The 27,926-nt window shown below is 39.1% G+C and overlaps 1 protein-coding gene and 1 long non-coding RNA gene across 5 annotated transcripts; one reads left to right on the forward strand and one right to left on the reverse strand.

Moving 5' to 3' along the window:
- Positions 1-26,259, reverse strand: rell2 (RELT like 2). Of its 4 annotated transcripts, none has more exons than XM_007578614.2 (7): positions 26,027-26,251; positions 8,187-8,235; positions 5,921-6,124; positions 4,529-4,591; positions 4,024-4,087; positions 2,748-2,924; positions 1-2,657 (listed from the first exon to the last, which is right to left on the reverse strand). In XM_007578614.2, the coding sequence occupies exons 3-7, from the start codon at positions 6,108-6,110 to the stop codon at positions 962-964; spliced, it is 2,190 nt and encodes a 729-aa protein (XP_007578676.1). In that variant the 5' UTR covers positions 6,111-6,124; positions 8,187-8,235; positions 26,027-26,251; the 3' UTR covers positions 1-961. The 4 variants fall into 4 exon arrangements, with proteins under 4 accessions (XP_007578676.1, XP_016519917.1, XP_007578677.1 ...); XM_016664431.1 differs by lacking the exon at positions 26,027-26,251 and adding an exon at positions 8,949-8,978; XM_007578616.2 differs by having other exon boundaries at positions 2,564-2,657; positions 2,748-2,833; positions 26,027-26,259.
- LOC107833953 (uncharacterized) lies at positions 17,140-19,227 on the forward strand. Its single transcript, XR_001659720.1, has 2 exons — positions 17,140-17,860; positions 18,150-19,227. It is a non-coding gene; the product is annotated as an uncharacterized LOC107833953 (long non-coding RNA).
- Positions 26,260-27,926: the final 1,667 nt, after the last annotated feature.

A 27,926-nucleotide genomic window follows, 5' to 3' on the forward strand; every position in this document is an offset into this window, starting at 1 on the left:
TATATTTTGGGAGACATATTTTATTGCATTTAGTTTTTATTTAATTTATACATTAAACATGCATGTGAATGCTGACACTCTGGAGTAACATCAGCCTTAAAGTAAATACATTTCCATTTTTAACTAATTTGTTTAAATTTGCTTACTTTGGCATTACCTTTTTTAGGTAGTTGTTAGGTACTCAAATCTTATTACTCTGAAACTGAATGACATATTTGCTAAAATGACTTAGTAAGAATGGAAAAACTAAGAACTTAGAACATGAACTTAACTCTTGATCTTGACTTTGCACCTGAATGTCTTTACTTGGGACTTCGCTTAAGACCTCTGCTGTCAAGAAACTGTGTTTCCATTGAAAATAAAATTGTGCAAATTGGAATAACTACATTTCTTTAATGGATACCAAACTCAGTGGAATAATCTTTTGTTGTCTGTTTTCACAGCCCTCAGTTCAATGGTAACACTGCAGAAGTCCATTGTCTTCTAATCCTCTGGTAGTCGGCCCAATCTCTTTGATGGTAGAAAGTCAGTAGAATGTGACTATCCCATAAGACACTGTGTGAGATCTTCCAAGATACAACTGTTTGTGGTTTGCCAATTGATTATAAACCAATGCTCTATTTGGTAAAGGAAGGGACTTCGACACATTTCAGGGCATTAAGTGAAACTCTTAAACTGTTAGTAAGGAGGTGAATGCCAGTGGCATTGTTCATGCATATCCAAACACCAGACCACCAGCCCATTGGTGGTCTGGTGGTTAGTGGTAAACTGACAGAACAAAGCTGATATTAACAAACCATAACTTTTACATTAATATAAATATGAAGGTCTGGTGTCAGTTTCACTCTTATGGCAAGAAAGGGAAAAAAACTTTTCCAAAAAATTCATCTGAAGTTAAATGAATAAAAGAATGCTTATCATAGTATTTTGTCATCGATCTTATCACTTGTCTGAGTGTAGTTCAGTTTGTGGTATCGCTTGTCTCTCTGGTTGGATTGTTTCTGAATGCAGTAGACTCTTCATCATCTTGGCACTTTTCTTCTTGGTTCTGTAGTGATTGGTTATCCAACATTTTGTCAGTGTCCCCTCTCGGCCCTTCAGCTCCTTCCACCTGTGTCACCTTGCAGTCTCTAATGTCTTCCATCTCCATCATGTCATCCTTGTCTTGATCTGGATATGATCTGGTTTCTACTACTGAGGTTTCCTTTCTCTGAGTCTCAGATTCACCAATAAAAATCTGTTCTTGCTTTCTAACAGTGGGGTTTGTTTCCTCTCTCTCTGATTTAAATCCATCTTGGAAACTCTTCAACCTCTGGTCCGATGAGGATGCCTCTTCTTTGTGCACCATAGTGACGACAGAGAACTCCCTCTTGCTGTCAGGACTGGCTTTAACAATTGATACACTACTTACTCTCCCTCCTTGAAGTGAGGATGGGGACAACGGGCTGGGGGGCGTCAAAGATAAACTTCCCAGTCTGTCTTTTAAAACCTGCTCAGACAAAGAGGCTGGATCTCCTGCTGCAACTGAAGACAGTTTGGGTGTCTTTAGGATTCCAGGTCTCTTTTTTTCTATCTTTTCTTCAGTCTGTCCTTCAAGCTTGTGTTCCTTCGTGGAATATGAACTTGGATGTAAATCTCCATGGGTTGCAGATCTTACAGAAGTCAAACATTCTGACTTTAGGGTTGAATGGGGTGAGGCTGCAGTTGGAGAATAACATGGGGCGAGTGGTGATAATGGTTTGCTCTTGGTAGCCTCTGCTAAGCTGCTCTCCAATCTGCTTTTGGGGCTTGGTGACTCTGCCAGGGATGAGGTAGGCGTTTTTAATGACAAGACAGATGAAAAAGTCTTGTTTTGGAAGGAAGATGCAGGAGATGAACCCAAGCTTATCAAAGCAAGGCCTCCGCTGGCAGCTGGTTCTGGATCTGGACTGGAACATGGGTCAGAGGAAACTCTGGCAGTCGTAAAGTCTTTGTTCAAATGGGACTGACCAGTGGGCATAGCAGAGGTGAAACCTGGAATTGGTGCAGGTATGATGTCAATGGGGGTTGAGGTCTGTAGTGGTCCAGGATCTTCAATCTTTACTATCTTATTGTAGACATCTACAGATTTCCCAGGTGAAACAGGCAGGGAGGAAGGGGCAGAGGTTCCTGCGGCCATCTTTCCTTGTAGGCCAAGCCTGGAACTTTCCTGGGAACCAGAGTTAGAGTTGGAGAATTTTTTGAGAATAGAAGTTATGCCTTCACGTTGAGCTGATGCAGGCTCAGTATTCAGCTTGGCAGCAGCTTTAGTACCACGCTCCGGATTAGCCTCTACACTCTCTGCCTGGACAGGTTCCTCCATCACAACAGGTGGCTGTTCAACAGCAAATCTAATCCCCCCAGTGTCTCTACCTACCCTCTCTTTTACTCTCAAACCTAAAGGATCACTGCCCCGCCTCAGCCCAAATATGGTCACACTCTTCTTCCTTTTCCCCACATTTGCAGCAACACCATTGGCACCATCTGGAGGGAGTTGGACTTCCTTAAACATATTCTTCAGATTGTACCCATCCTCCTTTCTCTCCTCACTATCTTGGGACTGGTACAGCTGGTCCCCCAAAACAGCCAATAGGTTAGGACTTCCCTGGAGCTTCTTATCAGAGTGTGTCACCCGGAATCTGAGGAGATAATGACAGAGAGAACAATGTTTCACTTTACAGCTCGTCATGCGTTGAACTTGACAAAATGGCTAAAGTCTGTGTTCCTACCTTCCAACAGAGAAGACGGTCTGCTCTCCAGGTCGTTGTTTGAAGCGGGGTGTCCTGCTTTGTCTGTGGCCCCTCTTCGCTTTGACCTGGGTGCAGAGGAGGCAGGAGTTGAGGTCGGTCCCTGAGTGGACTGTATGGAGATGGGGAGGAATGCCACCAATGGACTCCTTACGCAACCTGGATGTCAACATGCAAGATTATTGGTGTGCAATTTCAGAATTACTTGTTTTCATGAGAGTTTAGCCTAAAATACTCCAAATGCCTGAGACTGTTATGGACAGCAAAGACAAAGATCCAATATATGCATTTGTACAAAGATAGGCAAGAAAAGCAGTGATGCTGTTAGACTTCAGTTTGTTATACAAACCTGGAACCTTGGTCCTTGTTTGGAAAAAACCTAGTTAGGTTTTCACCTTTTGGATGTAATCACCAGGTCAATCAGATATCTACTCTATCCTATCACACCTTACAGAAGTTTATGTTTTTTATTATTTCATGTATTCCAGACAATTTGAAAGAATTGATGAAGACGGTTCCTTTGTGAATTTCTTGGCAGAAACATACAGTGAGAACACGGCTGGTGACAAGAATTATCTGATTTAATGCTTGACTGGGAATGGTCTGGTATCTAAGCTGTAGCAGATCATGCTAACAGTATGTCTTTGGTGTTCAAGTTGCTACTGAATGAAGAACACAATTTTCAGAATCAGTGTGGTCTTCAAAAACTGAGCACATGGAGTGCAAGAAGTTTGACAAAACTACTTATATCATCGGCTAAAGCTGCCACTTTGGCCGATGATACAAGAACGAACAACAGCAAAGCTGCTCCTGGTTTCCTTCAGAAGAATCAAATCTATCTGTCATGGACCAGGCTGGAAATATTGGTTAAATCTCAGTCAACCTACTTGACAGGGAATGATGTTTACGAGTAGCAATGCTAACTGCGCTAATTCTGATAAAAATAACTAACAATCTAACATGTAACTGTAAATCAGAGCTTTTTTCTCTTAAATATGAAGTTGAAACAGTGATTATTTGATTTTCTGTGATTTTTGTTATGTTTAAAGCTAAATAGTTCTGTCCCCTATGTTGAACCGTTCTACTGTATTTGAAGCTTATCCACAGTTCTATTATCATGATTTGTTCTCTAGTGTGCTGTTGTGCCATTAGCAGATCTTAAACTATCACAATTAAATGAATTTTAAAATTTGTTCATTGTAATTTTAAAGAAAATCTGCTGCCATGTGCTCAGTGGTGGGTTTGTGTGTGAGCTTACCGTGGATCATGGCGCACGCAGACGTTATGGTTTCCCAGCATCTCATTGAAGGCTTCCATGTTGGCTGCAGGAGACAAGATCACAAATCCACTGACTTAAACAACTTTTCTGACAAGTTCTGAGAAAATCGCACAAACTGTAATGGGATATATACATCTGATCAGAAAAGAGCCATTTGAAATAAATCAACAAATGGTAAATGGACTAAACTTATATAACACTTTTCCAATAATTTTTGACCACTCAAAGCACTTTACACTAGAGTCACATTCACCCATTCGCACTCACAAACGCTCACACATATATACACCGATATGCAATTTGGGGTTAAGTGCCTTGCCCAAGGGCACATTGACATGTGGCAGGAGGAAGCTGGAATCAAACCTACAACCTTCCGATCACAAGATGACTACTCTTTCCACAGAGGCACAGTCGCCCATACACCCAACACTAGCATCATAGCACGGAATAATAAATTGAATTTAACAACATTCAAACTTGTTACCTTCATTTTCCATGATGCATTTAAGAATCTGCTCCACGGTGTCCTGGTTCTCGTCATTCTCATCTGAAAACAGCAAAGAAAGACATGAACAAATAAAAACAACAATCCTTTCAGTCACCTAAAAATAAAACCACTGCCTGAGGGAGTCATTTTGGAGAGTGCAGTCTATGCAAAATATCCTTAAAGTACTGATTAGGTTTTTGAGTGTTTGGGTGAGTGTATGTGTTTGTTTACATGTGTAGAAAAATTTTTCTTACATGTGCAGGAGCATCAGAGCAATGTATGTTTGTGTTTGAGAGGACTCTTCAAAGACAGCCAGGTTTCATGCTGAGAGTTTGTGTACTCAGGAGGTTTTATGAGTGAGATGGAGAAAAAAAACAAGAAAAAAACAAGATGAGAAATAAACAGATTCAGAACCAGCTGCGCTCAGAACACTGGAAATGTCATTACGCTGCTCTCATAGCATGGCACCCTCTACACTTACTGACCGGGCTGGTGCATATGCAATGACGTCTGAAATATTTAAAACATTTATTACAGTGGAAGAACATCCAACCAAATAATATGGAAACATCTAACTCTTAATTTTAGTCAATTTGTTCAGTGTGGAAAAGATTTCATATTTAGGAATAAATATTAGCTCTGTGGACAAAATCACATCTTTCATAAGTAGATTTTTCTTGACAATCACAAAAAAGTTAATTATTCTATAAGAATTATTCAGAGTCCCAAACAGACATTTAGCTTTCAACACTAAAGTGTCCACAAACTGAATGTTTGGATTTTTTTGTTTTTTTTTACATTTTCCAGCGCCAAATGTCATTACATCTGTCAAAATTAAACAAATCAATCTTTTGATGGTAGTGCCATATTAAAATGTATCTATTCCAATGCTTTTGAAACATTTTCACCAGCAGTGCCACTAAATCTGAAGCCTGGTGCAACAACTAAAACTACTAAAATGATTCATATTAGGGAGAATTTATTGTTAAAGTAACTTAATGTGGTTAAGTAAATAACCACCACTCAGTAAATAGAGTGTTTGATACTGGAAAAATTGAAGTTGGAAACATGACGTGTTTATTATCTGTAAACACAATAAAGAAAATAAGGGTGTATCCATCCATTCATTTTCTGTACACCTTTGTTCCTAGTGGGGTTGGGAGGATTGCTGGTGTCTATCTCCAGCTAACGTTCCGGGCAAGAGGCGGGGACAACCTGGACAGGTTGCCAGTCTGTCGCAGGGCAACACAGAGACAGACAGGACACACAACCATGCACACACACTCACACCTAGGGACAATTTAGAGAAACCAATTAACCTGACAGTCATGTTTTTGGACTGTACTACAAAATTAAAAACTGATTCCTCCATTTGTCTTCTCCACTTACCATCTTCATCTTCCCCAAGCTTTTCCTTTTCATCCTCCAGGTCTCCGGTTCTGCAGTGGTAGCCCTTCTTCTTCAGCAGATGACAGATAAGGAAGCCCAGCAGACCCGTCAGGAAGAAGAGGAAGACCACCAGAAAAATAATGTAGGATGGTGGGTGCTCCCCCGCCTCAGAAGCAGCTAATTTAGTCATAATGTGGCTGAAACCTGAGAGGGAGACACAGGTCAAAGGTCAGTGTTGCCTCTGTCAGCTCTGTCATGGCTGCAGTCAGTAAAAGAACAACATAGTGATGAAAGTTAATTGTTGTAGAAATGGCCATTGAATACAAACTGAGAATAAAGGTCGAATGATTGAAACACAATTTTTATTTTTATTAGAATCAATATATGAATTAAAAATAAGATTCTGTACATTTCATCTGACAAAGTGCTATTATAGCTGCAGAACAGCTGGAAAGCATTCAGTCTGTGTGTGTAATGAAGCTACAGTGGATCTCTAAAGTGTACACACACACACACACTTTAAACTGTCAGGATGTTACAATATAAATCAGAATCAGAAGAATTTATTGTCATTGTCACAAAGACAACGAAATTGCAGTTTCAGTTACAACCATCCATCACGCAACAACACGAGGGGGGGAGGAGAGGCAAAAAAACAGCCTGTCTCACACTCTGCTCTTTGCAGGGAAGAGCTTGAGATGAAGAAAAAAAAACTCGAATGGGATGGGGGGATAGTTGGCTGAGGCCTCGCAGCCCGACAGGCTAGCTAGCTGGAAACTATGATACATAATTTTTACACTTTTTTCATGGTGAATGGTAAATGGTTCTCCACTTTCCCTCCAGTTTTTAAGACTTCGTTGGACGGTTCCGAGCCACATTTTAGCAGTTTCTCCTACGTTGTTTTCTCTGCTTGATGCCAGTGATCTGACCTACATGGCTGGTTCAGAAATGAGAAGCTCTTAAATTCAGGTGGCAACATTTTTAGGGGCCAACCAGTGAACTACTACACTGTGCACTGGTTGAGCTAATTTCTACATTTATTCTTGTTTTACGCCCAACATAAATATAATAGAATCAATTCAATATATTTAACATCAACTTGCAATTTGGAGAAGTTTTGCAAGAAAGAGGTGGCAAATATTACCAAGTGAAGACTTTTCTAGTAGAAGTCTATATATGCTGATAGACTTCTACTAGAAAAGCAAAACAAACAAAATATTGTTTCCAGATTCAAATTACTTCAAGAAAGTTTTCATTTAGGACCTGGACATTTGTCATAATGCAAATTTCATAATATTTTCACTTTTTACCTTAAAATGTTTGATGTCACATTAGAAAGTAAAACTGTAATTATTTGAGAGCTACTACATAAACTATATAAGCAAGACGGGGATAATTTACCTATTTGTATTTCCATGAAAACATAAATTAAACCTGCATACTGTATGAATGGGAAGAACATTTAAAGTCTACCTAATAGGGCTAACCAAGGATCCAAAATATTTAGATGTACTGTACTTGATCCAACATGTACAATACGGCCTATTAAAACATAAAAATGCTAACTCTTCTGGTGGAACTGAGATGTTATTTCCACTTTTCTTGTTTTGGTCTAGATTTATTTCAATTTCAAATTCACATTCATCTTTCAATAACCTTTTATAGAACCAGAGGACCTGATCTTATTTGTAGAAGTTTGGTAATTATCTCCAGTCCCAGTTGTTTCAGTCCCAAAAGTAGCTGCAGTCATCCAGGTAGATTTGTTGTCATAAGCCACACCTATTTTAATAAATCCCAGCCACACACCAAATTCTATACACATTATATAGCCAATTCTGAGATAAACCATTAACATTTATAAACCCTCTTATGTAAATGTTTTGACCCTTGGAGTGCTATCTAGAGTTATGTTTCTTGTTTGTGAAAATAACTTGAGGCTACATAGAAAATATGTATTGAGATAGTCATATCAGAAGCTAAACAACATAAATAGCTGACATTATACCCAGGTAATAGTTTGTCACAACAGTTTAATAGAAGCTTACTCTGTCTCTAAAAGAACGTTTCTCCATAAAGAATAAGGTTTGTTGGAACTTTTCTTGGGGAAAGAATTTCTAAAAATATGTTTACAGTCAGACTAGGTCTGTTATTGATCAAATACAGCAATTATTACACCTGGAACACAGTCCCAACATAAGAGAAATAGCAGAATCTCAATGCCTTAACCTCATGTTTTTGCATAAGCCAACAAACAGACAAGCCTTACCGGTTTCACAGCCTGTCAGCAGTGGACACGCAGGACGTCAGCATGGTCACTGGAAAACATGCCAAAAGGAAGACAGCAGAAAATCCAGTGAGATTTGGTCGGTGCTGAAAGTCCAACTGTTTGCATCAGATAAAAAGCCGTGTGCCCCACCAGCCAGGGCTCCCCCTCAGCCACACCTTCTCTCTGCCTCCACATATGGAGGCAAAGGACAGAGAGAGGAGAGAAAGAAAATAATAGCCATCATTGGAAAAGATGTCTTTTATAAACAGAACAAAACTCATACAGTCCTGAAATAAGATTAAACCAAGACACACTCTTATTTGCTGCTCACAGACACATTATTACAGCGTCACACACCTGATATCTGTAAATATTATCAAATATGTAAATATAGACAATAAACATGTAGAGTAAAGGTGCTCACAACGTAAAGGAGTCAACATACAAGAGCTTATCGTTGTTGTCCTCTCCGCCTCTTATCAGTATTAATAACAACCCCCATATACACGCACAGTCATTTATCTACACTTGTTCCTTCTGAAATGTCCTCAGGGTGGCTGAACAGTGATAGCTCATATCATCAGCAACCAGCTCTCCACATCCTCCAGAAGTTTGTTCCATAATGACCATTTGCTCACTGATGTGCTGAAAGTTTGTCACTTCATTAAAAAAAATGTGTGCTAATATTCAATATTAGGGAGATATTTACAGCATATTTTGACAGTAAAATGCTGACTCCTATTTTTTTTGTGTGACTCTTACCTGCAGATAGCTGCAGGTAAGAGTTTGGACAAGCTGCCTGTCCAAACTCTTCTGTGTTGGCTGTATGCATATACAGCCAACACAGAAACACATCTGACCTCACTCCAGATTGGCTTTATTCACACAGAAATGTCCCAAATACACACACAGAGAGAGAGAGAGATGATTTTTTTTTAGGATACTTTTCTTATGCAAGGGTGTGGGAACAATTTCATAGAAGTGACATGTGAACAAAAAAACAAGAAGTTAGCTTGGAGGAGATAAGCTGCAGAATTATAGTCAAAGTATTTCATAATTCATTTACCCAAACATTTTCATAGAATAGTGACATTTATCCTCTTCCAGCCTACTGTATGTCAGTGTTTTCTCAGGCTGTCAGACCTTTACCTTCCCTCCATTCTGCTTGTGTAACTTCACTCACTAGACTCTCGTTGCCAGGACTGATTTAACATTTTTACTGTCACAATCTTCCCCTGTTGTTCCTGCTACAGCTTACTCAGTTTTGTTGTGAAATGTTTTCTCTATGTGATCTTCAACAATTGAAACATCACTCGATTATATACCTCTCACTGAGGCACCGCAACTGATAACCTCTTAGTTGCTGACAATGCTAACGTTAGCATTTGGTTTAGCTTCATATTGAAGATAAATCAAATTCCTAGTTCACAATTATTTTATTGACTTTGGAATGCAGTAGATTGCAATAGAAGCTACACATTGACTTTATTTCTTATGAGGCATTGCTAAGTTTATACATAGTCCTAATATTAAACCAAGGAAAATTGCCTGGTCTAAAATTGGTTTGTAAAAATGTATAAGGTTCACAAAAAAGTCTGTAAAACATGTAAAAATGCCAGAAATCATAAAAGTGTCCAGCTCCAATTTGAGTTTATTAAATAAAGATTTATATGGTGATTTATGCTTCATTTCCATCTACTGGTGGATGGAAAAAACATCAGGTAAAACTAAAATGTCACTGAATGTTTGAGCTATAAAGCACTGACAACAGGAAGCTGTCTTGTTGGGTTTCTAGAAGAGGAAATGTGGCCGTTATTCAGCACGAATAGTGACTTCCAACAAGATCAACTGAACTCTCCTAAACTGGCTGTGGCTTTGTGACTGAACTGAGAAGAAACAGAGCTGACAAAATATATCTGAGGCTTCAGAGGAACAGTCTCCTCAGCATTTGTAGATAAAGTCATTAAATCTACAGCAATGATGACACAACCTGCCTCACATGGAAACGCTAAGCAGAAGCATTTGGGTGTGCAGCTCAGATTATGTGTCTGTAATTAGGATCCCAGCTCACTCTCCTCTTTTAATTAGGTCTTCATTTACATCTAAACTCATAAATCAAATGTTAGCCTGGATGCCTCTGGATCATTCAGACATTATGCAAATAGATATTCAGAACAGAATGTTCACCGAGCTTTAACACTGTGACCAGTGTGGACAACTCTACACTGATCACAAATTAAAACACAGTTTAATTGGACAAAGGTTAGAATCTGACAAACCATGGACTACATTTTTGAAAGATTCTATAAACACAGTTTAGGATTCATAAAGCTTCTTTTTGTCAAAATAGTGAAAAATATTTTTCTCAAAAGCATGAGAATGTTTTTTTTGTCCTGGATGTATCATGACATGTTACACAGCAAATTTGGCAAATTTGGAAGTGTTCAGTCAACACCTACAGAGTTGAATTCAACAGTTTGAACGCATCTATATTGGTCCACTTAGGATGGTGTAGAAATAACACTTTTGAAAGTGTTATTTGTGATATAGTTGAATCGACACTCACAGTAGTTGAAATTAAACACATCAGTGTTGACTTACTCAACATTAATTATTATGTCAAAAGTTAACACTATGAACATGTTAAGCTAACACAGGTGTAAAGTATATATTAAAATAGAAATATGAGTTTAGAAATACTACGTACAGAGTGTGCTGTGGTGGTGCAGGGGTTAAGCACAACCCACATATGGAAGCTCTAGTTTTCAATGAGGCTGTCATGGGTTCGCTTCTCGGTCTACCCCTTCTGTCATTAACAACTTTTTTTGTCAATTTACTACCAAATAAGAGCCACTAGAGCAATTAAATCCTTCCCCCGCCCCCAGAAACTACTGGCCATCAATAATCCCCAAATACATTTTAAAAAACATTAGATGCCACTTGAATCTACAAAAATACCAGCACGAGTTGCAATACGTTTTATTTCAAAAACATCAAACAGCACTGACAGCAATATACAACAAAGGTCATTCATTCATGGTACTTTGCACTGAAGGTGAAGTGTACTTTGAAAGTTCATTGAAAGCGGCCATGGATGGTCTTGCGATCATTGATGGTGAAGTGTCTTTGGTGCTGCTCTTGTTTTCACCAAAATGAAGGAAGAAGACTTCCAACCTGGAAGGAAAAACGGGAAATATAGCAGAAACATTAAGATAATAAATATTTTAAAAATAAATGAGCAAAACTCATCAGACTCACCTGTGTGTGTCACCATCATATTCATTCAAATTACTCTGCCCACCCGGTTTACAAGATAAAGCATAAAAAAGTCAGAAATAATTACTAAAGAAATTAGTCAGCTTATAGGAAAATTATTGGACAGCATTAAAAGTCGTGCCAACCTGTCTGAAGAAATGTGTTGAAGTCATCATAACAGGCTTCAGTCACCAACATGACACACTAACAAAGAAAAAAAATATCTTGGCAGTTTTTAGATGTGCCACAGGTACAAAACAAAAGAGTCAAATGGCTCAATTGCCTCCTCATTGTGTAGATACATTCTCCAGAGTCCTGCTAATCACCTAATTATTGTATTCAGGTGTGGTGCAGCAGCGGCACATCTAAATGTTGCAGGCCCTGTATTGCAGGAGTTTGACACCTGTGGCATAGATCAAGCCAACGGTCCAGCACAGCCACTCCCCCGTTTTGCAGTCTACAGCCAAAACCTTAAAGAAAACTACTCGCAGCTAAATAATGTTACCTCAAATGGCCTCCAGATTTTCTTGACAGTTTTAATGTTCAGTTAAGACAGTGTTTCTCAATTCCGGTCCTCACGCCCCCCTGCCCTGCATGTTTTAGATGTTTCCCTTCTGCCACACACCTGGATTCAATATTTTGGTGATTGACAGGCCTCTGCAGTTCTTGAAGGTCATGCAATCATTTGAATCAGCTGTTCTGGAGTAGAGGCACATCTAAAACATGCAGAGCAGGGGGGGTGTGAGGACTGGAATTGAGAAGCATTGGTTAAGATAATAAATAGTCGTATATACCGTGATATCCAAACAAATAAGCGTACGTTAAGCAAACTATGTATATGAATACTCTTGCATAAACGGAAAAATAATGCCTCCATAAAACATAGTCAAAAAAACATGACTGTCAGGTCAATTTGTTTCTTTAAATTGTCCCTATGTGTGAGTGTGTGTGTGCATGGTTGTGTGTCTCTGTGTTGCCCTGCGACAGACTGGCGACCTGTCCAGGGTGTACCCCGCCTCTCGCCTGGAATGTTAGCTGGAGATAGGCACCAGCACCCCTCCTGACCCCACTAAGGGACAAGGGTGTAAAGAAAATGGATGGATGGATGATCATTTTAACATAGAACTTACCTTGTTATAATAAGCTCCAGACAAGACGCCATACTGCTGCCTCCGCTCCTCAGGCAAACATGTGACGCAGAAGCGGAACAAGTCGACGTCGGCTGGGGGGCGGGGCTAATGACCGGGCCCAAATAATAAAGCTCATGATAATTTAACTTTACAACATGGACATACCCGCAACAGCGGAGCTAATAAGTTTCATCACCAGAGAGAGCGATTAAGTCATTCTGAAATCCATCTGACATGAAGTACAACAAACCAAGAGAAGAACAGAAACATCAATCTACTGGTCCCTAATGATGAAACAATACAAATTCAAAACATGTTAACGTAGTCCGTAGAAATGCTCTTGCTAGTTTGCCATCTGTTGCCAAATGACTGACGAAGGTGACAAGCTTTACCCAGAATGCACCTGGAGACAATAAGGACGATTCATTTGTAGTTTTGTGTGTCATAAAGTTAACTATAAGAGTGGAAATAAAGCCAGTCAGGTAGCACAACATTTTATTCAATATTTTACACCCACTATGTCACTAAAATCAGTCAGTCTGGTAAGGTTTTTAGCAACCATTAGTCAACGATGGGGCACCCTACTATATAACCTACTGGGGTATGGCACATAATTTTTAACAGGAGAGTGCTCTCCTTTTACATTGCTCATCAGATATGATACTAAAAAATTGATTCCCTGAAAGCATATTTTTCCTTCTGTATGGGTCCCCTCCAGGCCAGGAGTCTGCCCCCCACCCTACCTGTAGCTCCAGTCTGAGTTAGTGTTGTTAATTTAGAAATCAACACTGGACAGGATTGCTTTTTGTTTAACTCTTTGGAACTCTTTAGAGAAACTAACACTCATGTTGTTGAATTAACACTGTATTTTTAACATACAAGACTTACACTGGAAATCTAACACTTTTGAATTTGCTGTGTAGACACTGACTTGTGAGTGATGCATTCAAGTGACCCTTCTCAGCTACAGTGAAGACATGTTTTCCCAGATGCAGTTAAAGGTCAATAACACAAACACACCCAACAGCATATGGCTTCAAAAGTATTACATTAAAACACAGCACAGCGTCACATCCTTCTAAATCTGGCTGTTCTTCAGCCAGAGAAGGAAAAACATACTTTAAATGAGGGAAAAGCTCATTTAAAATTCATGTCTATGTAAACACTGAATACAATTTACATATAAAGCATTTGTACTGTTTAGTGAGTCAGCACACAGTCTCAACTCTCTCACAAGCAGGAACAAGATGAGCATTTTGTATGAAAAGTGAAGTGTCAGCAGAGGAACAGCTGTCGTCCTCTGTCAGTGTGATTGGAGTGTTCTTTCTCAGTGTTCTACGTCACGACTCCTGTAGTATGAATACGGTTTCCACCAATTCAATGAGAACACATTTATCATTCATCAGTTTAAGCTGCTATCACACTGTTTCTGATCTTATTTTATTTCACAATAAGAATACTTTAAAATCTCAGAGGGTAATGACATGGTTATATCTGCTCAGTTTAGGTAGGCAAGTCAAAAATTGGAATTAGAACTTTCTGCAGGTCTTTCAACGTCAACCTCTTGGTATTTCTGTGTCGTGTTTCAGTCAGTTTTGTGAAAACATCCAGTTTTTGTAATGTCCTGCCTCATGTCCTCTATAAATATTTATTAGTTGTCCCTCTGGTTCATGGTGCATGTATAGAACTGGATCCTGTGTGCTCTTGTTCTGACATTTAATGCTGATACAGCATTGATCTTTTGGAAGCTTCCCGCAAACAATGCCTCAAACTACAGGTTTCAGGTTTATCATTAATTGGTGGCTGAAATGAATGCAGAAATGAAATCCAAAGTTGCTTCAGCAAGGTATTCATTTAAGGTTTTGAACACTCAGGCAACCAGGCTCTTGTAGATATTTATGTTTTGATTATTTCCTCTGAAAAATTCTGAGGTTTTACAGTTGAAGTCTAAATGAAACAATTCATCATGAAATGATACATTATGTAAACCAGACATTTAGACAGAGTCGTTCATTGTACAACATTCAGCTGAGACTAAATCATCTGCTAAATAATTATGTTTGCAGGCATGCAGCACTTACTGTGTGTGGAGATGAATATTTCCATGTGGAAGCGTTTTGAAATGCCGTGATAATCATCACTACTGTGGAAGTTTTCCACATAATATTTATTATCGACTGTGGCTGTGTGGGGAGAGTAGTTGTCTTGTGATCACAAGGTTGTAGGTTCAATTTCAGCTTCCTGCCACATGTTGATGTGTCCTTGGGCAAGGCACTTAACACCAAATTGTCTACTGATCGTGAATGTGACTCTAGTGTAAAGTGCTTTGAGTGGTCAAAATGACAAGAAAAGTACTATTTAAATTCAGTCCATTTACCATTGTGCTAATCCTATACAGCCCATTTCTCTGCCAAGCAAAAAGCCTTTAACAGCAGTAAGCTGCTGAGCATTAGTCTGAATGACTCACCCAGCTTCACAACTGACACTAGTCTATCAGACAAAAGCATCTGAGAAGCTTTTTGGATTTTACTAAAAGAGATAAAATGCTCAAACCAACTCATGGCAAAATGACATGGTGTGTGATCTGCAGAGAGAAAAATGACGCAAAGGTGACGCATTCCCAGTCACTGTTTGTCACTGCTGACAGAGACAGTGGGATGATTCGGCACCGTCATGACCTCGACAGGATCTCCTCATTACAGCAGCAGCATGTTGCTCAGCAGGAACGCAGACATGCAGTAAATGGAGATGCAGTGACTCGGCTTTAAGAACACATGGTCTGTTTGTAAGTCAAAAACACGAGATCACAGTCATCCCTAGAGCTGTGCAAATATGTTGTCATTGTTTATTTTTCATACATACAGTAACTTCCAAGCAGTCATTCTTTTATATTAAAACGGTCCTGAATGTCAGACCATTAAGGCTTCTAAAAGTCTTCTAAAAGCTTCCAGTGGAGTTTAGCTGTTCGTTTAAGTTTAAGTCCAGCACCTGGTCTGACCTAAACTGGCTCCTACGCCGAACAGGAGAAAACACTGGCCAGACTTATTCAAGAACTCCACCCAATTCAGCTTAGAAAAACATCTAGGGACCTAAGGCCAAAGTCCCAGTCTGTCCCCAAAGAATGGCTGTAGCCAGCCTAATGTCATTTTTTAATTCATAGATTCTTGCACCATCAAATATGATAGTATTCCCCGCAGGTACTGACCGAAATTTCTTGAAATTAAGATTGTACAAGGAGATGAATCTGTAACCTTATATTTTTCTAGAAATTTAGGACTTACTTTCTGCTTGGAATTTCAGCCCACTTTACTTTAATAAAAGACAACTATGAGAAAGCACTCCACACATCTGAGGGAGGCATGTCAGGCAGAAAGCCTCTGTAGAATGAAAGCCACGGGTCATAATGGGGTTTTCCCACAAGACATCCAGGGACAAAACAAAGACATGCAAGAAGCTGCTCTGTTAACATGAGACCATAAAAAAAAAAAACTATTTTTTAGCCTACATGTAAAACCTTGTGCATGTAGAAATAAAAATAAAAATAAAATAAGACACCACAGGGCCATGCAGAGACCACTAAAGGGGCAGGTGCTCAAAAAAAAGGGCACATCTAACCGCATTCTAGGACAGAATATTACCAAAGCCACACAGCTTTCAGAGTTTAATAAACAATGATAAATTACAAAATTGTGACATATATAATCAAAGCTAAGGAAAATCTCCATATAAAGCATACAACTATGCATATGTAAGATATTATTAGTAATTTCTTTCTGCAGGTCTATTTTGTTATAGTACTGCAATATTCAAACCCGCAATTTAGCAAGATATGTAAATCAGAGCTAGACCACCAGACAGATACCCCACTGACAATGGATAACCATTCTTTTTCGAGTCCTGACGCAAAAACTTTCTGCCGGTCTCCTAGTCCACAATGTACATTAATGTGTTTACTACTGTAGCTTGTGTTTGTGAGACGGTCGCGCACGTGGTAGCTGCATATGGAGTTAGATTTGTTTCACAATTATTCAATCAAAAAAAAAAAAAAATATCATGTCAAACAAAAAAAGTAGTATTCAATCAAAAAAAAATAATAATGTAAAAAAAAAAAAAAGTAGTATTCAATCAAAAAAAATCATGTCAAAGCAAAAATCACTAAGTTTTTTTTTTTTTACTTTTTTTTTGGTTGATTTTTTTTGGTTGAAACTTTTTTTTTTTTTTGGTTGAATCTCTTTTTTTGGTTTAAACGTTTTTTGATTGAGTCTCTTTTTTTTGGTTGAAACTTTTTTTGATTGAAACTTTTTGTTTGGTTAAGTCTTTTTTTTTTTTGGTTGAACTCGTTTTCTTGCTTATACAACTTTATTTGCTTTGGGGAAGCTTACATGAACATTCTGGGCGGGGCTTAAAGACGAGCGATGGAAGATGTGTTCCGATTGGTTAGCGCTGACTAAAGCGGATGACTCCCTGAGATCTCAGAACTCTGTCCCGAACTGCAGGGCTTCGGTGACGGGACACAGAATGTGAATGGTAAGTAATCTTCAAAAATTACACCATTTAGCAGCTTCTCAAGTGTCCACCCTGTTTCAAAGAAAAAATCTTACACAACTTATGACAACAGTCACATATTTTGTCTGCCGCGATCTCCGGTAGCATATTGTGCTAGCTAATGTTAGCACTAGGTAAAGTTCATAAACTAGGCTTGTGTAATATTCGCCTGTCTTTATGTTGAATTCGTTAACCAGCGCACCTCTGTCGAGTGGCATTAAGCGTGGAAAATACCAAATATACCTGGAGGAAATATGTGTTAAAAACTGTTGCGCAATCCTCAGTGTGTGTGTGTGTGTGTGTGTGTGTGTGTATTAACTAGCATTGAAGCTACAGTGGATCGTTGCACCAATGTTATTAGCTCCACGTTAATCTGCACCACACGTCAAGTGACTGTGCAGATGATTTATTTACCAAGCACATAATCAGTGTTGTCGATGAGGGGAGGCAATGTAACTCTTAAATATATACATTTTCTTCCAGATGTAAAATGTAAAACTAAGCTGGTAGGTCACAGGCCGAAGGAGGATATTCACATAATTTCTGTTTTTTATTATTTGGTGGGTGTGTGTCTTGTACTTAGTTTTATTCCAAATTAGATGTAATATGCCTTTTGCTGTGTTATGATATTAAATTAAATTGGTGCAGGACAGGCTTGTAGGTCTTACTGATTCCTCCAGCTGCTACAGACGATCAGAGCATGAGGATGGAGAGACCAGCAAGTGTTGCGTCAGAGAAGGTCAGGTAGGGAAGTAAGTGTTGCTTTTAGGGGCCGGGTGTGTTTGGCTAAATATATTTCTCCAAGTCAGTTTATTTATTGGTTTTAAAAATAATGCATGCTTATGTGTTAATGATACATTGTAATAAAAATACAAAAATTACCACCAACATCCTGGCAGAAGTAAATAAATAAGTTTATATCAGAGCTTTTTCTTTTTGGATCTGGAACACATTAAAAGCAAATTACCAAATTTGCTTTATTCCCTGTTATGTTAACGTTCAGTTATTTCTCCCTTTTTCATCCTCACTGCAGCTGGAGCTGGTCTGGAGTTCTGTTTGGCTTTAGTGGCTTCCTGGATGGAGACATCGGCTGACCTAAACGCAATATTTTCCCTCTCCCATTATAAACTTTGCTTTTCTTCAACATGGAAAATACTCCTACATCAGTAGCTCTGTTTATTTTGACATCAATCCTTACCTGGCGGCCAATTGATCCTCTTAACCACTGAATGTATCGGAACCACCTGGACTGAGCTGGTTTCGTCAGAGGGAGCCAAGACTTCTCCATAAAATGACTTCCCGTACTTTAAAATGTTCTTCTGGTAAAATTGCATCTTTATGATCCTAAAGATGCATTCTCATAATTAAAAATACTTGTAAAAAAAAAAAATACTTGTAACCTGGCCATAACACTCCATTACACAACTCACAAGAGGAATGATAGAAATAAAGCCACTTTGTGAAAGTATTTTCTGTATTTTGTTTTAGAAAAGATGAAATATTACTTGAAAGCGTTTAATTTTAATATCTCGCATGAAGGCCAAATTACATGCAAAAACTTCACATAATGTTACAACTGAGATAAGGGAAAAAGGTTTGTAAACTGTAGAGTATTACAAAAGAGATTACATGTTATTTTAAGTCCAAACAGTATAACAAAATGAGCACTGAAAATATATAATACACTTTCCAGCAGTTACTCAAACTTGTTTGTCTTTACTGGTGATGAAAACTTGTCACTCTGGAGGTGAGAGGAAGAGCAGCTCAGCCCAGTCCAGGATCACTGCAGTGTCAGGGTAGCTGCTTAAAATCTGCAGGTAGATTTTTGCGTAGCTGGTCCTCCGGTTTTCAGATCCTAATTGTAAATAAAAAGTTATTGAATGTTGTGATGATCCAGCTGACTGTGGACTGATGGTCACTGTACTGGTCAGCGAGGTGCAGGTGCTTGAATCCAAGGGAAAAGCAATTTAACAACAGGAAGGTCTCAAGGGGTCGATGGAGTGTAGTTGATACGAGTTCCTCTCTGTCCTGGGTGAACATCATGGAGAGTCTCAATCATGGCTCAGAAACGCATCAAGAAGCTTTATGACGCAAACCTGAAAAACAAAAATGAATAAAAAAAATACGAGTAAGAGATGATATTTACCTAGACCCAATAAGCCCTAAAGTCTTTTAAGAGTTTTAATTGAAAATAAATTGACTATATCTCAGGAAATTAAATGTTCAAGTGAAACAGTTATTGTATCACAATAAGAGAAACTGCAAAAAAATATTGCAGAGGTGTAACACTGAAGTTACTGAGAAAGAGTAAACTGAAATATTTAAGTAGAAAATGCATGTTAAAATCTGAATACTTTTTTGAATGTAGCTGAAAGGAGAAATATATTTAGCCAAACACACCCGGCCCCTAAAAGCAACACTTACTTCCCTACCTGACCTTCTCTGACGCAACACTTGCTGGTCTCTCCATCCTCATGCTCTGATCGTCTCTAGCAGCTGGAGGAATCAGTAAGACCTACAAGCCTGTCCTGCTTCAGCTGCACTCTGCTGGTCATACTAGAATGGGGAATTAGGAGAACACCAATTTAATTTAATTTAAATTAACACAGCAAAATGCATATTACATCTAATTCGGAATAAAACTAAGTACAAGACACACACCCACCAAATAATAAAAAACAGAAATTATGTGAATATCCTCCTTTGGCCTGTGACCTACCAGCTTAGTTTTACATTTTACATCTGGAAGAAAATGTATATATTTAAGAGTTACATTGCCTCCCCTCATCGACAACACTGATTATGTGCTTGGTAAATAAATCATCTGCACAGTCACTTGATGTGTGGTGCAGATTAACGTGGAGCTAATAACATTGGTGCAACGATCCGCTGTTTTCCCATTTTAGCTTCAATGCTAGTTAATACACACACACACACACACACTGAGGATTGCGCAACAGTTTTTAACACATATTTCCTCCAGGTATATTTGGTATTTTCCACGCTTAATGCCACTCGACAGAGGTGCGCTGGTTAACGAATTCAACATAAAGACAGGCGAATATTACACAAGCCTAGTTTATGAACTTTACCTAGTGTTAACATTAGCTAGCACAATATGCTACCGGGGATCGCGGCAGACAAAATATGTGACTGTTGTCATAAGTTGTGTAAGATTTCTTCTTTGAAACAGGGTGGACACTTGAGAAGCTGCTAAATGGTGTAATTTTTGAAGATTACTTACCATTCACATTCTGTGTCCCGTCACCGAAGCCCTGCAGTTCGGGACAGAGTTCTGAGATCTCAGGGAGTCATCCGCTTTAGTCAGCGCTAACCAATCGGAACACGTCTTACATCGCTTGTCCTTAAGCCCCGCCCAGAATGTTCATGTAAGCTTCCCCAAAGCAAATAAAGTTGTATAAGCAAGAAAACGAATTCAACCAAAAACTCAGAAAAAGTTTCAACCAAAAAAGGGACTCAACCAAAAAAAAAGTTTAAATCAAAAAAAAAGTTTCAACCAAAAAAAAGAGACTCAACCAAAAAAAAGTAAAAAAAAAAAAAAAAACTTAGTGATTTTTGCTTTGACATGATTTTTTTTTTTTTTTGATTGAATACTACTTTTTTTGTTTGACATAATTTTTTTTTTGATTGAATAATTGTGAAACAAATCTAACTCCATAGCTGCGCTGTGACGTGAAATGGGCATTAGCCAATGAAATGCGGCCCCTGTAAGAATACTGAAGAATACTGAAGAATGACTGCTACCATTAAAGATACAGGGGAAAAAGCTTTTTAGTTATCTAGCTTTGCTAGCATAGTCGTTAGCCAGCAGCTAGCTAATAGCACAACAACAACAGCCTAATGTCTGTATGATAAAAAATACTGAATCAATAGATAAGAACAGTTTTTCCTCACCTGTCTCCTCCCGCTCAGTAGTTCTTCAGAGAGAGGCAGATGCAGAGGCCTGTCAGTGTCTGTTGTATTTCATTACCTCTCTGCTTAAACCGCTACTCCGTGCTGAAGCAGAAACGATTTCCGTTATCTGACAAGTAGCAAGTCTACTCCACTTTATTCACCAAAACCGTTTTTTATTTTTTTAATTAACCAAAAACTGTTCTGTAATCTGGAACGTTCGCTACGTTTAGCTTCAGTTAGCCGCCTTATCTTATCTGTCATGCGTCACGGGCAAAAGGTCAAAGGTAACAAGGTGACCGGCTTATTGTGTTGTGCAAAAAAACCCCAACCAAAAAACTAATAATTTTAGCACATGCTATGTGTCAGAAGAGGGCTTAGGAAATAATAATACCAAAAAAAAAAAAAAAAAAGACCAAAAGGGCACTTGGGGGTAAGGAGCAAAAGGGGCAGGTGCTCAAGCTCAACCACTAGCTCATTTCATAGCAGTGTGCTAACTATTGTTGCACAGCATGATGCTAAAATGCATGAGTTTCCTAAGCTAAAGTTTGATCATGGTGGAGAGATGTTAAACTTCTGCTGCTGCATTAGTTACACGTCTACCTGCAGCCCACAACCCCAAACGGATCTCAGAGCAGGTAAACTGATTTTGCTTTCTAAACTCATTTAACATTTCCAACAATCTGACGGCTGCTTACAGCTCAGATGTCCCATGCTGCAGTACCAAAGAGTGTTAGGCTTATTTATTTAATTATTTCCCATTTGGATAGAATCAGACATACTGTAAATCTCTTCTTAACATCCATTCTATACTTTCCATTTCAGATGCCTGGAAGTGAAACATGTAACTGAAACTCCTTGTTTGATGAGAAGAAAAACAAATTTGTTGATCAGTTTTAAAACTAAAGAACTCTGCAGGAAGAGGGAACTAAAATAGATCTAAAATGTATTCTCAAGAGATTATGTTACGTTCAGTCAAAGCAGTATTTTTGTTGTTGTTGTTTTTCTAAAAGGACAAAAAAGCTTCCAACATTATATCAAACGAGAAAGCTTTGTAAAATAGAACTCAAGAGTAAAGAAATAGAAAATTGTGTTTTACCTTTGCAGACCTGGCTCCCTGTAAGATTACTACTGTACACCTCCATCATCACACTGGTTAAATCATAAGAGCACATAGATCTCTGAACCTGCAGTATCGCTTCCATTATCACTATCACTTCCTTTGCAAGAGCATAAAAAGGTTCCACAACCTGCTAAAACTCTGGCATGAAAAGGAAATACAGAAACATATGCTTACCAGTCAGAACACTGGCTGTATTGTAGGATATGTCCTAATGCAAATGGATCCTTGTGTGGTTTGAAGGCACTGCACTGAGCCACAATAAAGTATCAGACATGAGCACAGCGCCGGCCGTGACGATATGCTGAGCTTTTAAATGTGTCTCAGTGCAAACCGACGTATTGTAAAGGTTTTACTCGGTTGCACTCCATGTTGACACGGTTGCTTCACATTACTTCTGTACACACACCAGTGGCACGTCCATGCTAACAATGCTAACTCTAAGTGGTTTCCTGCTATCAGGTCAGGTTTCTCATGACTTTTCCTTTGAGATTTGATGTTGAGAGTTGTCTTTCTGCATTGGCGTGCAGAAAGACAACTTTAGGCAAGGCGAAACAGCAACCATATGAAAAATTCACAACAGCTATGACTGGGTCACACTTTAGCATGGCAGACGCACACTAAACTTTAACTTCTGATGGAAATCAAAACCTCAGAGGTTAAAGTGACATTCTCTGTGTCAATTAAACATCCTACAGTGGATGGATGTTTATAGGTGGGCCGGTAGGAACTGATAACTGTATGGTTTAATTTGTTCTCTTCATTCTGTTCCTAAAAAGATGTACTGTAATATAATTTTCAAATATTTGAATAGTATTTATAATCATACAAATCCAACAAAAGTAATACAAGGTATCTGATATGAGCCTATGAGTTTCATATACAGCACATTTCCATGAATGTATAATGTGTAAACATTATACATTCATGGAAAAAATCAACAAAAACGATAACATAATCCAAAAGAATGCATTCAAATAGAAAATGTATTTATATATCTGTAAAAATGATGTAACATTTTGATTATTGCAATAAATGTTATCTATGGCATTGGGTTGTTATTTTGAGAGATGAAGTAAAGTAAAAACTGGAAAATGTATGTAACCATTGACTGCTGTCACTGGATGTTGGCAGATACCTGACTGTTAGCTGGCTGAATGTGTATCTTACTGAAGGTTGTATCCTCCAGACTGGCTGGTTACAATAACAAGAGTTCAACTTCAATTACATATTAAAGCTGAAAGCAGCCTCAACCTGCCCTCACAGCTCAGTGCTGCTCCGGCCTCGTGGCGACCGCCAAGGCAACATTTCATCTTCAGGCAAATAAAATAAGATCATTTATTATTCTCCCATAGGAAAATTTGTCTAGGAAGCAGGGGCAAAAACTGCAGTACAACAATCAGCATGTCCAAAGAGGACAATAGCCGTAAATAAATATATAAAAGCAAAAAATACATAAAATCACAAGTGTCAGATCGGCAGTACTTCCCCATAACCATTTCCATTCACATTCACATACAATACATCCTCTACATGCTACTCATGATCACTGTCTGGGCTTCCTGTTAGTTTGTCCAGGCCCTGCTAGTCGGCAGGCCACCTACCGGCCCACCACCTTTATCAGGTTAATGGAGAGAGGTACAAATGAATGTTTCAGCGGTTATATGTACATAAAGGAACCCTGTACTTTCCCTTTGAATTCATTAGTTATAATCCTTAGTTAAATCGTGCAAATTGCTCTTTAATGCCTTTTGCTCATACAGCATTTTATGAAAGATCATTTTTATTTTTGCAGCATCATTGTCTCTGCAGGAACCGGCAGATGAAAGTCTTGTTAAACTGTTGGAAAAGCTTGCATGAAAGACACTACAGCCTGCGATCAACAGCAGTAATACCAGTACCATCTGATAAATATTTGACTTGACTTCCTGTGGGAAGTCTATGAACTCTGCCACTGCAGCTCCACTTCCCCCTCCCACACCACCCTTCCTCCATTCACATCACCATATTTTGTCATCTGAATGACACTGAGTTTTAGTTTAGTTGAGTTTTTGTAATTAAGATGATGTGTTTTCATTTTAACTGTATATCTGCAGTTTATTAGTCAATTTTTTTTTATCATTTCATTTTTACATATTTATGCGTTTTGCTTTAGTTCTGGGATTAATGACGTCTTACACCTTTAAGCAAATCACCAAAGAGCACAGCACAATGCTGCTTTCAGCCCAAGACACCAACCCTGGAGAAAGGAGACATTCCTTTTCCTGATGAAGTTCCATAGATCTGCTGTGAGTTATGGAGTCTCTTTTGCCACAAACCCAACATTTTTGTACTCATTTCCTCTTATTTTTATGTAATGTACAGCACGGTGTTGCTCTCATTGTGCAGAAAAAGAAAAACATATTGTTGCTTAACCTTGACTTTGATGTATAATAATTATTACATCAAATATTTTATTGCTATTAATCACATTTCTCTTAATACATACAATAGTTCCAGTTGGAACCTTCGTATTTTTGTGTTTCTGGCAGGCCTGCAAATCTGACGCACAAACAACATCCTGTAACAGGAGTGAAGGGATGAGGAAGCTGGTTCTCTTGGCCCACTGAGTGTTCATTTTTGCTTTGAAAAACAACCTGATGTAATGCTGGAAAAGACTATTGTTGTAATCAAGCTGTGCTAAAAGGAGTTAGCCTTTCAACGAAGCTATCAAGCCTAAAATATCATCTGAATGTTAAACATGTCAGCGTCCACAGTCCACATTTCTGAAGAGGTTCCAGGGATGATCAGGGCCTCCAAGAAACACCAGAATCCTGAATAGCACTTTGCATCAATCTGATGGCTGAAAAATAACAAATTAAGAACAACAAATATTTTTGTTCTGGAGCTCATATGTCTATTTATTCAATAATTTAGGAGCAAATAGGCTTTTTGAATTGAAAATGTAGATTATTTTGTTAATAGCCTATTTTAATTTTTCATTAAAATGTGATTAATTTCAGACCCTCCAGTTAACTTGATTAAAAATGATGATTTAGTAATAATCTAATGCATGATTAGCTTTCATTTGGCAGGTTTGCTGTCAGCTGCTGTCTGTTCTTCTGTTGGAAACAAACTGTTCTGTAAACTGTTCATTTTTCTGACAACAATGAGTACTTGTTATGAGGTTCTTCGAACAGCCGTTAACATTATGTCAGCCAGAAGCAAATAATCTTAACATGATATTTGCCCTGAGTGAGATGATCAGATATAACCAAAGCCGAATCTACCAGTCAGGTCAGTCTGTCCTGTAATGACTTTGGTATTAGATAATAAAATAAGCACAAGCTGCAGAGCGCCAAAGCCCGGGCTGCGATCGCTCTAGCGGGGTTTACTTCCTTGTTAGGCATCCATAAAAAGTCCCAGGTCCTTCCAGCCGTACACCCAGTGGCGCAACTGCACATTATTCAGGTGGATGCGAAAACATAAATCGCCCCCCCCCCCGGGGGAAGGAACTTCAGGGTGAAGGACCGACGCTTAACACCCCCCCGAGGCGACGCTACGTGGACTGTAAAACTCGCTACATGTACCACGTTATGTGCGAGAGGTGAAGGAGCGTGAGGCGCGCTGAATTGTATGGGAAAACATAATCGGCGCGTCGCCCTCTCCAGACGGGGTTTTGGCGCCCCCTCTGGTGCTGCGCCCCTATGCGTTGCATACGCTGCATACCCACTTTTTGCGCCTCTGCGTACACCATCACCTTTTCACAGCATCATCACCCCGCCCGGCGCCTGGTTCACTCGACCCCAGGGGCTATGAGCCGGTGATACCGCGGCCCAGGCTCTGAAGGTTAATGACTTGATGAAGCAGTTTATCGGGACAGAGACGGAGCTGCTTACCTGTCACTCAGGCCGGACTGGCCGCTCCCCTCCTCTCCGCTGCAGGGATGCTGCCCATGCATGCAGCCTCTGCTTGCGCGGAGGCAGGGAGCCGCGGCTGTGCGTCTGCTGGGGAGAACAGGAGGGCAGGAAGCGGGGAGGCATCTGGATGTGTTCTCCGGGCTGCTCTCGCTACAGACCTGCGGATCCAGACAGAGTCGGCCAGGCTGCAGCTTCGCTTCAGCTCTGCTGCGGTCTGGGCTTTTATAAATAGACTGCTCCCTCCCCTCAGCTGCTTAGGGCTCCGTTCCTGCGTGGAAAACAGAAAGTAATTGATTGGCTCATGCATCAGAGACATTCCCATGTTGGTTTATTAAAATAATATCTGAGAATCTTTGGAATGTGATACCTCATTGTTTCCTAGCCTTCCTGTTGTCCTCGGGTCATTTTGACCCGAGGACAACATTGTAAAGATGGGTCATTTTTCTAATTATTCTTATTAGAAGATGAACCAACAGCTGGGATTCTTAGTACTGTAAAGTCAATGTCACTTGATGGTTTCATTGCTTGTGAACTTCGCATCCTAACAGTAACCTAACAAATATTCAACGAGCTTGTTGTTTTTATTTCTTACAGGTTTTTTTTGCAGTTGATTTCTTATGGGTCAAACAGAGTTTCACGATGTGACGCTGATGAATTAGCTGCATGTTGGCACCCAGAATGCAGCTTCTGTAAGTTAACATATTCTTTCCTTGCATGCATGAGGCTGCACAATATTAGAAAATCTTCTGATGCTAATATCATATTTTCTTCTTCCCTTTGCTTATAGTCTGTGATTTTATCGCTCTGTGACCTTCAGCGTTTTGGGCAAGGTCATTTGTGTCCACTGTAACACTTTCTCCAACTGGCTAAAAAATCACATTTGTATGTAAAAGGCAAGTTAGTAACAATACAATTCAATTCAGTTTATTTATAAAACACCAATTTATAAACGTTGTCTCCAAGCAATTTATTAAAAAAAACATAATTTAAATTCAATAGAACACATTCCAACTGATCCCAGTTATCAAAGTTATTATCATTAAGTTCAGTTTATTAATCAGATTAGTTTATTATTCAAATCAGTTTAAAAAGTTTCTATCTAAGATTGCTTGGAGTCATTGCCTTGCAGCAGTCAGTCTTTCTGGACCAACAATTGTTTGTGTTGTGTCATTCACTTTACAGCAATCCCTTACACTGAACATGCATGTAGCAACAGTGGAGAGGAAAAACTCTCCTTAAACAGGAAGAAACCTCCAACAGAACCAGAGCGTGGCTCAGTACAAGCAGCCATCTGCCACAAAGGGTTGAGGGGGTTGAGAAGACAAAGCAGAGACACAAAAAAGAAACAGATGAACTGAGAGGAGCTTGTTCATGAAAAGTAAAAAGTTAATAGCAGTAGTTGTTGGCAGCATTCTCTGAGCTGATGCTCTCCCACAGGAAGCCAAACGGAATGCCCAGACCACAGGTGCAACTTCTATTTAGGAAAAAATAGCTGAGAGAACACAAAAAGTTAAAAGCTGAAATAACAGTAAATAATGCAAGTTGAAGAGTAAGAAGGTGAGAAACAAGTGGTCAGATTGTCCTCCTGCTGCCGTCTACAGCGGCCGTTCCACTGAATGGAACAAAGTAGATTCTTGAGCCACTGGATTGATATGTTCATTATCGTGTTGGGAAGACATTTAACAGGAGGAGGACTGAGATTTTCAGTAAATAAGACTTTATTCTTACATCTCTCTTCAAAATTGTCGATACTCCTCCAAACCGTCCTGTCAGTCAGACTGCAGATGTGATGCCAGGATGTAACACAGCTGGTCTCAAAGCTTTAAAGTCAGTGGTTCTTAACCTTTTTTGAGGTACCAAACCCACCAGTTTCATATGC

Source organism: Poecilia formosa, unplaced genomic scaffold (genome assembly GCF_000485575.1).
Source record: "Poecilia formosa unplaced genomic scaffold, Poecilia_formosa-5.1.2 Scaffold485, whole genome shotgun sequence".
In the NCBI taxonomy this organism is placed as follows: domain Eukaryota; kingdom Metazoa; phylum Chordata; class Actinopteri; order Cyprinodontiformes; family Poeciliidae; genus Poecilia; species Poecilia formosa.

Excerpts from the sequence above, each read along its gene's own strand:
- rell2 (XM_007578614.2), bottom strand. The coding sequence starts at position 6,110 with ATGACTAAATTAGCTGCTTCTGAGGCGGGGGAGCACCCACCATCCTAC. Across the intron at positions 4,088-4,528 it reads ATGCATCATGGAAAATGAAG|CCAACATGGAAGCCTTCAAT; the intron begins GTAACAAGTTTG and ends TGTCTCCTGCAG. Across the intron at positions 2,925-4,023 it reads TGCGTGCGCCATGATCCACG|GTTGCGTAAGGAGTCCATTG; the intron begins GTAAGCTCACAC and ends GTTGACATCCAG.